Raw genomic sequence first — 12,964 nt, 5'->3', positions numbered from 1 at the left:
CACTTGGGATGGGCGCCCAGCATCCACTACGGACTACGAGAAATAGAATTACCGGTGAGTAAATTCTTATTTTCTCTGACGTCCTAGTGGATGCTGGGGACTCCGTCAGGACCATGGGGATTATACCAAAGCTCCCAAACGGGCGGGAGAGTGCGGATGACTCTGCAGCACCGAATGAGAGAACTCCAGGTCCTCCTTAGCCAGGGTATCAAATTTGTAGAATTTTACAAACGTGTTCTCCCCTGACCACGTAGCTGCTCGGCAGAGTTGTAATGCCGAGACCCCTCGGGCAGCCGCCCAAGATGAGCCCACCTTCCTTGTGGAGTGGGCATTGACAGATTTAGGCTGTGGCAGGCCTGCCACAGAATGTGCCAGTTGAATTGTGCTACAAATCCAACGAGCAATCGTCTGCTTAGAAGCAGGAGCACCCAGCTTGTTGGGTGCATACAGTATAAACAGCGAGTCAGATTTTCTGACTCCAGCCGTCCTTGAAATATATATATTTTCAATGCTCTGACAACGTCCCGCAACTTGGAATCCTCCAAATCGCTAGTAGCCGCAGGCACCACAATATGCTGGTTCAGGTGAAACGCTGATACCACCTTAGGCAGAAAATGAGCACGCGTCCTCAATTCTGCCCTGTCCGAATGGAAAATCAGATATGGGCTTTTATACGATAAAGCCGCCAATTCCGACACTCTCCTGGCTGAAGCCAGGGCCAGTAGCATAGTTACTTTCCATGTAAGATATTTCAAATCTACCGATTTGAGTGGCTCAAACCAATGGGATTTGAGAAAATCCAAAACTACATTGAGATCCCACGGTGCCACTGGGGGCACAACCGGGGGCTGTATATGTAGTACTCCTTTTACAAAAGTCTGGACTTCAGGAACTGAAGCCAATTCTTTCTGGAAGAAAATCGACAGGGCCGAAATTTGAACCTTAATGGACCCTAATTTGAGGCCCATAGATAATCCTGTTTGCAGGAAATGTAGGAATCGACCCAGTTGAAATTCCTCTGTCGGGGCCTTCCTGGCCTCACACCATGCAACATATTTTCTCCAAATGCGGTGATAATGTTGTGCAGTCACCTCCTTCCTGGCTTTGACCAGGGTAGGGATGACCTCTTCCGGAATGCCTTTTTCCCTTAGGATCCGGCGTTCAACCGCCATGCCGTCAAACGCAGCCGCGGTAAGTCTTGGAATAGACACGGTCTCTGCTGAAGCAGATCCCTTCTTAGAGGTAGAGGCCACGGATCTTCCGTGAGCATCTCCTGAAGTTCCGGGTACCAAGTCCTTCTTGGCCAGTCCGGAGCCACTAGTATCGTTCTTACTCCCCTTTGCCGTAGAATTCTCAGTACCTTGGGTATGAGAGGCAGAGGAGGGAACACATACACTGACTGGTACACCCATGGTGTTACCAGAGCGTCCACAGCTATTGCCTGAGGGTCTCTTGACCTGGCGCAATACCTGTCCAGTTTTTTGTTGAGGCGGGACGCCATCATGTCCACCATTGGTCTTTCCCAATGGACTACAATCATGTGGTGAACACTGCTGACAGTGCTATCACATGATTTTCCGCCCAGCGAAGAATCCTTGCAGCTTCTGCCATTGCCCTCCTGCTTCTTGTGCCGCCCTGTCTGTTTACGTGGGCGACTGCCGTGATGTTGTCCGACTGGATCAACACCGGCTGACCCTGAAGCAGAGGTTTTGCCAGGCTTAGACCATTGTAGATTGCTCTTAGTTCCAGTATATTTATGTGAAGAGACGTTTCCAGGCTTGACCACACGCCCTGGAAGTTTCTTCCTTGTGTGACCGCTCCCCAGCCTCTCAGGCTGGCATCCGTGGTCACTAGGACCCAGTTCTGTATGCCGAATCTGCGGCCCTCTAACAGATGAGCACTCTGCAACCACCATAGCAGAGAGACCCTTGTCCTTGTCGACAATTTTATCCGCTGATGCATCTGCAGATGCGATCCGGACCATTTGTCTAGCAGATCCCACTGAAAAATTCGTGCATGGAATCTGCCGAATGGAATCGCTTCGTAAGAAGCCACCATTTTTCCCAGGACTCTTGTGCATTGATGCACAGACACTGTCCCTGGTTTTAGGAGGTTCCTGACGAGTTCGGATAACTCCTTGGCTTTCTCCTCCGGAAGAAATACCTTTTTCTGAACAGTGTCCAGAATCATCCCTAGGAACAGCAGACGTGTCGTCGGGATCAGTTGGGATTTTGGAAAATTCAGAATCCACCCGTGCTGTTGGAGCACTACTTGAGTTAGTGCTACTCCGACCTCCAGCTGTTCTCTGGATCTTGCCCTTATCAGGAGATCGTCCAAGTAAGGGATAATTAATACGCCTTCTCTTCGAAGAAGGATCATCATTTCGGCCATTACCTTGGTAAAGACCCTGGGTGCCGTGGACAATCCAAACGGCAGCGTCTGAAACTGATAATGACAGTTTTGTACCACGAACCTGAGGTACCCTTGGTGTGAAGGGCAAATTGGGACATGAAGGTAAGCATCCTTGATGTCCAAGGACACCATAAAATCCCCTTCTTCCAGATTCGCTATCACTGCTCTGAGTGACTCCATCTTGAACTTGAATCTTTGTATGTACAGGTTCAGAGATTTCAGATTTAGAACAGGTCTTACCGAGCCGTCCGGCTTCGGTACCACAATTAGCGTGGAGTAATACCCCTTTCCCTGTTGTAGAAGGGGTACCTTGATTATCACCTGCTGAGAATACAGCTTGTGAATGGCTTCCAATACCGTCGCCCTGTCTGAGGGAGACGTTGGCAAAGCAGATTTTAGGAACCGGCGAGGGGGAGACTTCTCGAATTCCAACCTGTAACCCTGAGATACTACCTGCAGGATCCAGGGGTCCACCTGCGAGTGAGCCCACTGTGCGCTGAAATTCTTGAGGCGACCCCCCCACCGCCCCTGAGTCCGCTTGTAAGGTCCCAGCGTCATGCTGAGGCCTTTGCAGAAGCCGGGGAGGACTTCTGCTCCTGGGAAGGGGCTGCTTGCTGCAGTCTCTTACCCTTTCCTTTGCCTCGGGGCAAATATGAATGTCCTTTTGCTCGCTTGTTCTTATAGGAACGAAAGGACTGCGGCTGAAAAGACTGTCTTTTTCTGCTGGGAGGGGACTTGAGGTAAAAAGGTGGACTTCCCGGCTGTTGCCGTGGCTACCAAATCCGATAGACCGACCCCAAATAATTCCTCCCCTTTATACGGCAATACTTCCATATGCCGTTTGGAATCCGCATCGCCTGACCACTGTCGTGTCCACAGACTTCTTCTGGCAGATATGGACATCGCACTTACTCTTGATGCAAGAGTGCAGATATCCCTCTGTGCATCTCGCATATAAAGGAATGCATCCTTTAATTGCTCTATAGTCAATAAAATACTGTCCCTATCCAGGGTATCAATATTTTCAGTCAGGGAATTCGGCCAAGCCACCCCAGCACTGCACATCCAGGCTGAGGCGATTGCTGGTCGCAGTATAACACCAGTATGTGTGTATATACTTTTTAGAGTATTTTCCAGCCTCCTATCAGCTGGATCCTTGAGGGCGGCCGTATCAGGAGACGGTAACGCCACTTGTTTGGATAAACGTGTGAGCGCCTTGTCCACCCTAGGGGGTGTTTCCCAGCGCGCCCTAACCTCTGGCGGGAAAGGGTATAACGCCAATAACTTCTTTGAAATTAGCAGTTTTTTATCAGGGGTAACCCACGCTTCATCACACACGTCATTCAATTCCTCTGATTCAGGAAAAACTACAGGTAGTTTTTTCAGACCCCACATAATACCCCTTTTTGTGGTACTTGCAGTATCAGAGATATGCAAAGCCTCCTTCATTGCCGTGATCATATAACGTGTGGCCCTACTGGAAAATACGTTCGTTTCTTCACCGTCGACACTAGATTCGGTGTCTGGGTCTGTGTCGACCGACTGAGGCAAAGGGCGTTTTACAGCCCCTGACGGTGTTTGAGATGCCTGTACAGGTACTAACTGGTTTGCCGGTCGTCTCATGTCGTCAACCGACTTTTGCAGCGTGCTGACATTATCACGTAATTCCATAAACAAAGCCATCCATTCCGGTGTCGACTCCCTAGGGGGTGACATCACCATTACCGGCAATTGCTCCGCCTCCACACCAACATCGTCCTCATACATGTCGACACACACGTACCGACACACAGCAGACACACAGGGAATGCTCTGATAGAAGACAGGACCCCACTAGCCCTTTGGGGAGACAGAGGGAGAGTTTGCCAGCACACACCAAAGCGCTATAATTATATAGGAACAACCTTATATAAGTGTTGTTTCCTTATAGCTGCTTAAATATATATAATATCGCCAAAAAATGCCCCCCCTCTCTGTTTTTTACCCTGTTTCTCTAGTGCAGTGCAGGGGAGAGCCTGGGAGCCTTCCTAGCAGCGGAGCTGTGTAGGAAAATGGCGCTGTGTGCTGAGGAGATAGGCCCCGCCCCCTATTCCGGCGGGCTCTTCTCCCGGTTTTTCTGAGACCTGGCAGGGGTGAAATACATCCATATAGCCTCATGGACTATATGTGATGTATTCTTTTTAGCCAGAAAGGTATTAACATTGCTGCCCAGGGCGCCCCCCCCAGCGCCCTGCACCCTCAGTGACCGCCGGTGTGAAGTGTGCCTGAGCGCAATGGCGCACAGCTGCAGTGCTGTGCGCTACCTCATGAAGACTGAAAAGCCTTCAGCCGCCGGTTTCTGGACCTCTTCTTACTTCGGCATCTGCAAGGGGGTCGGCGGCGCGGCTCCGGTGACCCATCCAGGCTGTACCTGTGATCGTCCCTCTGGAGCTAGTGTCCAGTAGCCTAAGAAGCAAATCCATCCTGCACGCAGGTGAGTTCACTTCTTCTCCCCTAGGTCCCTCGTTGCAGTGAGCCTGTTGCCAGCAGGACTCACTGAAAATAATAAAACTATCAAAACTTTTACTCTAAGCAGATCTTTATGAGAGCCACCTAGATTGCACCCTGCTCGGACGGGCACAAAAACCTAACTGAGGCTTGGAGGAGGGTCATAGGGGGAGGAGCCAGTGCACACCACCTAGTGGTCAAACTTTTAAATTTTGTGCCCTGTCTCCTGCGGAGCCGCTATCCCCATGGTCCTGACGGAGTCCCCAGCATCCACTAGGACGTCAGAGAAATAGTTATATAAACAGAAAAGCAAATGTACCATAAAAATGTTCATGATCACGCATCATTATGCAATTATCTTATTTAAAAAAAAAAAAAAAAAAGTTTAAAAGGAAATCAAGTTGGATGGGAATCATCATAGAGGCTTAATCGCGCAATTGGCCAACCATTTGTACAATGTCCAAATAAGTAATCTGTCTATGTAAGCATGTAACAAAAAACAGACTCGGCAATCACAAATAATTGCCTTTAAGTATATTCCTGTTTAAAAACAAATAAAAAATAATTACAATAAAATAAGCTACAGTACTTGTGAGACAACATGACAACCTTTATGCCTACAGCACACAATCAAATGAACTCAAAAGTATAAGTATACTGATGTATATAAACTGGTGCTGACAAGTGGGGAGGCACAGGCTTGCTGGAGGAGTCCGGCAGGGGGGGGGGGGGCAGATCTAGAGTGGCTCTCTAGGGTCCTGAACACCAGTGACAAGTGACAGCAACTACAAACCGCTGAATAGCATGATGTTTAAGTTAACTCACTAACATTCTATGTGGGGATGGTTACACCTAGGGATATCTGGACTCATTATTTATTTATTTAGTTTCCTATATAGCGCAGCAAATGATGTTGGAAAACAGTGCTAAAATAAAACAAAACAATTGCAAACAATAGTGAAAAAAAAAAATCATACTGGCTAATGCTAAGCAGTCACGAACAGGTATCCCTGTGAAGAAGAAAAAAAAAAGTGGTCCACTATGGTTCTAAACAACTCTATTTCAGCATTCCTGATTGGCTCGCCATCTATAAAATTGGCGGCCTTGCCAATAGACTATGGGGGGTATTCAATTACCAATGCTCAATGACCGCAGGTTATTGTTTCGCTGGGGCTATCCAATTAGCCTTGATGCGGCGCGCTCCTCCCCACGATGCCGGCACTGATCGGGGATTATGCTTAATTCGCGATAGCTGGCTGACGGAGCCGCAATAACATATGGGATAGGGAGCTTATCCCGGATTCCATGCGTTATCGCACAATCGCGGTCCATTTTTTTGGTCAATCAAAACGGCCTCTAATTGGATACTGCGATAACGAACATCGGTCAAAAAAAATCACAATATACGCCCTTTTTTATTCTCCAAAAACGGGACAGTATCTAATTGGATACTTCCCTAAGAGGGCACACATTGCTTAAAACTACAGAAGATCACATTTATTAACTTTTTTTTTTTTTTTAACCCTGGTACCCTTCTATCAGGGGTATCCGGTCTTTAGGTCGAATGCAAGTAAGTTGACACTCATTAGGTCGACTACTATTGGTCGACATGAGTTTATCTTATTTTTATTTTTTTTATTTTTTACTTTTTCATACTTTACGATCCATGTGGACTACGATTGTGAATAGTAACCTGAGAAGCACCTTGCCTGAGGCATGGCGAGGAAAGGGATCCATGCGAGGGGAAGCGGTGCACTAACTGGGGTTCCCGATAACTTTACAAAGAAAACGACACCCAAAAAAGAAGTAAAAACCTCATGCTGACCTAATGACCGTGTCGACCTAGTCACTGTCAACCAATAGTGGTCAACCTAATGACTGTCGACCCTATGATACACACACCTATCAGGATTGGCCCTGTGAACCTAGATGCAGGAGTCAGAACATATGTCCCTCCATAGGCCCAGTACTGATGTAGCCTGGAACGGCCTGGTAATGAAGCAGGGTTTTTGTTACTGGTTACTTTATCTATTTATTTAACAGGATGACTGTCAGGACAGCTATCTTGTCTGTGAAAAACACCTCTTTTGTTTTGTTTTTTCAGCAGACAGAACTGCGGTTTGTGTAGCCGCAGGTTAATTAATTCAGTGCTTTGTATTTTTTTTAATGGGAGGAAAAAAAAAAAAAAAAAATCAGGATGGCAATTCAGGTAAAAAAAAATAAAAAAGGATTTTTCGACCACTATGCATTCATAAATTCACTGACTTGATAATCTCCCGCAGTGACACCAAAAAGCATACATTTCCACTATTCACCGCTTGAGAAGTTCACTATTCCGTTGATGAGAGTTCAGTCTGTCACCACTACACCTGGCTTGCTGCATACCCTCAAAGAGAATGCTTAAACATTTAGCTTTGGTACACTGGGGTGTAAGTGCCTACTTTATGTTTGTCTGTCATGTCATACATGTAGCCATGTTTGAGGAACATATGAACAGGGAAATGCAAATTGAAATTTTTTAAACGGAATACAATTCATTAAAAATAAAAAAAATTCTATGAAAACAAAGTGTGAAGTGTTGCTTTGTCATTCCTCGCTGTTTGCTACTATACCGTCCTTCACAGTATACTATTAACTACTTCTAGGGTTGTTTACATGACTTTGCAGTTATTTATTTGTCACTGACTCGTATGATATCCCAGGATCCGGATTGAAAGTCGACAGTAACTAGGTCGACAATGTCTAGGTCGACAGTAACTAAGTCGACAGGGTCTTTAGGTCGACATGTTCTAGGTCAACAGGTCAAAAGGTCGACATGAGTTTTTCACAATTTTTTTCTTTTTTTGAACCTTTTCATACTTAACGATCCACGTGGACTACGATTGGAACGGTAATCTGTGCCGAGCGAAGCGAAGGCACCATGCCCGAAGCATGGCGAGCGAAGCGAGCCATGCGAGGGGACGCGGTGCACTAATTGGGGTTCCCGGTCACTCTACGAAGAAAACGACACCAAAATAACATTAAAAACTCATGTCGACCTGTCGACCTAGACACCCTGTCGACCTAGTTACTGTCGACTTTCAATACCACACCCGATATCCCGGGACACATTCTGTGTGGTCACCTCTACAAACAGAGCAATACTAGGGTGTCCTTTATATTTGCTACATTGTAAAGTTGTACGCCATGTTCTGCTGTATCCTGTAAAAGTAATAATAATATGAATGGTGTTTACTCATTTCCAAATCATTGTATGATTTCTATATTATTGTACTTAGGTCCTAATGCCATACTAGATACATAATTAGCCACGTCTGCAGGATAGGTAAAATAACATCTACAAAAACACAACATATGGAGACGATCAAAGGAGATAGGTACCATATAATCGCCATCGAGCAGCAACATAAATACCACAGTCTCTACAGTCTACTCTAGGTGGACAACTGTGTAATTTGGGAGGAATATAGGACACAGAGATCAGGGCTACTACATCAGAGACGCATACAATACAATATTATTTTACATTACCACACACTGTAATAGCCCAAATGACTACTTACCTGCGGTTCATCGGACGGACTCGCACTGCCACCTTGACAGATGCCATGTCTCATGCCTGTGATGAATGGGCTCTCTATGAGCACCAATATCTTCAGCAGCTTCCAAGTAAGCTCCAGTATACTGTACCAGGTCTATGTAGTCTCCCTGGGTGCCTGAGCATCTAATGGGAAGAGAGCAGCTAAGGGACCTGCTGGATATACTCAGCTACTGAGCACCCATATCCCTACCCATGCCTGCTACTACCACTGAGGGGCAGGGGGCTCCAAGTTCTCATTTTAAATCCCTGCTGCCAGCCTGAGTCACAAGTGCCCAGAACACTGTAGCAAGTTCAGCAATTGCTGCCCTGTGGCACGCTCATGTTTGTTATCACAGGCTGCAAGCCATATGCAAATTGCCAGAACAGGTGTGGCCTAGGAGAGTCACCGGCTAATTTGGGATGCCCAGCTGTCATACATGCAGGGATCGTGGTCTAAGGGGGCTACGCTACGCTACCTGGTACGTAAATTACGTAGTTCAAAAGGGAAGGAAGAACGAGCACCGACCAATCCGCCCAGCAAGACGTGACGTCATCACTGGTCTCTCTTCACGTGACGCCGCTTCCCAGCAGCTGTCACCGCAATACTTTCTGGGAGTTGTAGTTTCCAGGACAAGAACAAAATAAACTTACAAATAAAAAAAGGACAAGAGCTGGGCATCAGTTTCTAGCATTTGGCTCTGGCTACCCAGTTATTGGGGTGTTTTATTTTTTTATTTATTTGCTACATATAATATTTGCTTTTCAGTTTTGGAGTAAAGCAGTAATAAAGTATCAACCTCTCTAGTGTACATACTTAAGCCACATGTGTCAGTGACCACAATCAGATCTGTTAGACCAGAACAATCAGCTTTAATGGCAGAGTGGGCTTGCGGTCATTAGGTCGACAAGACTTACTTAGGTCAACAGTTATTAGGTCGACCACTATTGGTCGACATGGTCATTAGGTCGATCTGAACAAGGTAGACATGGAAAAAGGTTGACATGAGTTTTTTACTTTTTTTTTTTTTTTGAAACTTTTTCATACTTTACGATCCACGTGGACTACAATTGGGAACGGTAACGAGCAAAGCGAGCCATGCGAGGGGCAGGGGTGTAGCGAGGGTGGCTCCGGTGGAGCGCGAGCTCCGGGCGCCGAAAAAGTTAGAGGGCGCGCTGCCGTCCGCCCTCCCCATCACAGGCAGTTGTACTGGCAGCCACAGAGCAGGAGGAGGAGAATCAGTGAGACGCACACTGACTCGCAATCAGAGACTAGGTAGGAAACAGGGCAGGCCATAGGTGACAGCAGGAGACACTGACAGCCGGCACATGCCAGAGCTCTGCCCGCCCTCTTTATATGTCTCACTGTCTGCTTGTAGCTGTGCAGCGGGGTTGCTTCTGTCCTGCTACACCACTCTCTGCCCCCGCTTCTGCAGAACCTCTTTCTGCCCCAGCAGCTGCAGCACCTCTCTCTGCCCTGGCTGCTGGGGCACTTCTATCTACAGTGGTGTAATGCTGCAGCACCTCTCTCTCTGTCCCAGCTGTAGCAACTCTTTCTGCAGACGGCTACCCGCCATGTTAAGGGTCATAGCAGCTGCTCGTGACATCACGCAGCTGCCGCGGCCCGCCACATAGAAATGGTCCAGACGTGCCTGCATCATCCAGACCTCACCACTAAAACGAAGCATCCACACCCACAAAACGTGTTGTCGATGCCCCATTCCTACCCCCTCCATGTCTTAAACTGCGTTTAAGGACCTGTCGACCTAGCACATGTCGACCTAGAAACCCTGTCGACCTTCCATCCATGTCGACCTAGTGACTGTCGACCTATAGTGGTCGACCTAAACATTGTCGACCTAGATACTGTCGATTTGATGATCCACGCCCCACATAAACACCATTCAATGGTATAACCATAGATGGTTACTACGTATGTGCGCATGCACAGAAGCAGTTGGAGCTTCTCCCATACGCGCATAAGCTGAGCTGTGGACACCACTTCCGTGTGTCTGCAGCTGCATACAAGGCTGTCAGCCAACTAGATGGACATCAGAAAGCTGCATGTGAACCCTTACCTAATTGTTTGGAGGCTAATTGTGAAAAACAAATTTGTGAATCTCTGTTCAAAGCCATTTCCTGAAAATGGCACTCCAAGAACAAGGTTTGGACACCCCTGTTCTATGGAATAATGGAAATTCCCCATGGCACATACAGTATAATAAAGTAGCTATTTTTGTACACTATTCAAAGGCCATGCTGTCATAAGGAAACATTGAAAACAGTAATAACACAGATTGAAGCAGAAGCCTGTAAGGAACTTCTGTGTTTCTTCACAATAGCTCCTATTCATTGACAAATACTGTAGATTCACTGATTACGGAGATGACTATGCACTTGTCGGTGAAAACACTTCCTAAAATCAGGAATCCTAGAATGGGCAATTACTAGGCCACTGAGAACATTGAATCATTGTGTTCTGAGGAACTAGTAAACTATTATTTACATAATTTGATCGATTTGTATGTCTGGGTTTCCTATTAAATAAAGCGCCCTATCAAAAGACCTTCCAGCAGGCCTAGCATGTCACTTTAGTACTGATATTATTGGTCTCCCTAGTCCAGATTTCCTAATTACAGATGAATAGTTCCCTTAAAAATAACTTTTACCCAATTATTAAAAGTAAATCCAGGGACAATCAGGAAATTTGCCCGATGGACACACCAACTAAGCTCTTTAGTTATTTTTCTAACAAGGTGTATATTTTGAATATCTTTATCTATTGAATATCTATAATTCACAAGGGGGTTCCAAGAGAAGGTGGTGATGGGTACTAATTACCCAGCCCTGGACTTATTGGAGGTGCCCAGGTCCGCACTCACCCAGCAGCTGCGCATTGGTCAGGGAGACGGAGAATGCTGCTTGCTTATTTATTTTTTTAGTTTTGTTAGCAGGGTGTGTGGACATACTGTCCCTATTTGGCTATACCCTGAGTACAGGGCCAATCTCCGCTCTCAGCAGCCCTGATTGCACACCCTAAATGTACACGAGAGCAGATAAAGCTACAGTAGATGGGAATGGTAAAGGTGATATAACCAGGGCCGCCGAAAGTGTCCATGGGCCCAGATACTGAGGGGGAGCAAGTCCGTAGAGGCATGGCCACACAGAAGGACATTTGTCCCCCTCAGCAGCACAGCTTTCCAACAAGCACAGCTTGGGTAGTATCTGGCGCTCCCTCCCTTTCTCAGCGCCCCCGGATATAAATGACTCTGATAATCAGGGGTGATATGACAGAGGAGTGGGCCCACATGCAGTCTTCGTGCGCCACCCTCTCCAGTGCATTCCTCAGTAGACTCTGGCACAGTGCCAGAGTCTACTGCGTATGCACAGATCTCCAGTAACGTGGCGCCCGTGTCATTTTTTTGTTGATTTCTGTGGTGCCGATAGAGAGGTAAGTATTTCTGCAGGGTGTTTGGCAGGGCCGGTGCAAGGTTTCTCGGCACCCTAGGCAAAATTTCTGCCTACACCCACCCCCGTCTCCCGGCCCTCCCCTTCCCCTGTTGCTTGGACAGTGGAGTGATCACGTTATCTAGAGGCTGTGTTAACAGTATGTTGATCCTCCTGAAGCAGCCAAATAACAGCAACAGAAAACCTGACAAATATTATATCAAATACACACAAGTTAAAAAGCATCCAGCCCCACATCCATATATAGTATAATACCACAGTCTGTTGTTTTATACAGTATTATAGATAGGCACCAGGGTTGTAACTAGAACTTTGTGGCAGTGACGTACGGTGAGGTCATTGGCTGGGGAGGCACTGAGATTTTATATATATATATATATATATATATATACACATACACACACACACACACACACACACACACACACACACACACATACATATACAGTGGTCGAAGTGGACATTTTGAAGTGGGGGTATGGAAAAGTGAAGGTTGCAATTATGCGTGCGCCTCTGGAAGAGGGGGTGTGGCTACTCAAATGGGGCGTGTAGTTCAATGTAGTGGGACCCCTTATACTATCTAGTACTGGCGCCCCTTTCACCTGATACCACACAGTATGACCCGAAATTCACATTACAGCACACGGTATGAGCCAAAATTCATACTACAGCACACGGTATGAGCCGAAATTCACATTACAGCACACCGTATGACCCGAAATTCATATTTTACCACACAGTATGAACCGAAATTCACATTACAGCACACCGTATGAGCCGAAATTCACATTACAGCACACCGTATGAGCCGAAATTCTCATTACAGCACACGGTATGAGCCGAAATTCACATTACAGAACACGCTATGACCCAAAATTCAGATTTTACCACACTGTATGAGCCGAAATTCACATTATAGCACACGGTATGACCCGAAATTCACATTACAGCACATGGTATGACCCAAAATTCTGATTTTACCACATGGTATGAGCTGAAATTCACATTATAGCACACGGT

At 46.5% G+C, this 12,964-nt stretch overlaps 1 protein-coding gene across 4 annotated transcripts in view; it reads right to left on the bottom strand.

Moving 5' to 3' along the window:
- The window catches only part of KIF16B (kinesin family member 16B), a 717,875-nt gene extending 708,843 nt beyond the window's left edge, over positions 1-9,032 (bottom strand). For 2 of the 4 annotated variants that reach the window (XM_063918524.1, XM_063918525.1), the window contains exon 1: positions 8,463-9,032. In XM_063918524.1, coding sequence (XP_063774594.1) covers positions 8,463-8,509 — 47 coding nt within the window. In that variant the 5' untranslated portion in view covers positions 8,510-9,032. The remainder of the gene's footprint in view (positions 1-8,462) is intronic. The other 2 variants (XM_063918526.1, XM_063918527.1) reach the window with 2 other exon arrangements.
- Between the last annotated feature and the right edge of the window lie 3,932 nt (positions 9,033-12,964).

The sequence above is a fragment of the Pseudophryne corroboree genome, chromosome 4 (assembly GCF_028390025.1).
Source record: "Pseudophryne corroboree isolate aPseCor3 chromosome 4, aPseCor3.hap2, whole genome shotgun sequence".
NCBI lineage: Eukaryota > Metazoa > Chordata > Amphibia > Anura > Myobatrachidae > Pseudophryne > Pseudophryne corroboree.
The sequence above is the reverse complement of the archived record's forward strand: the minus strand, read 5'-3'. Positions and strand labels throughout refer to the sequence as shown.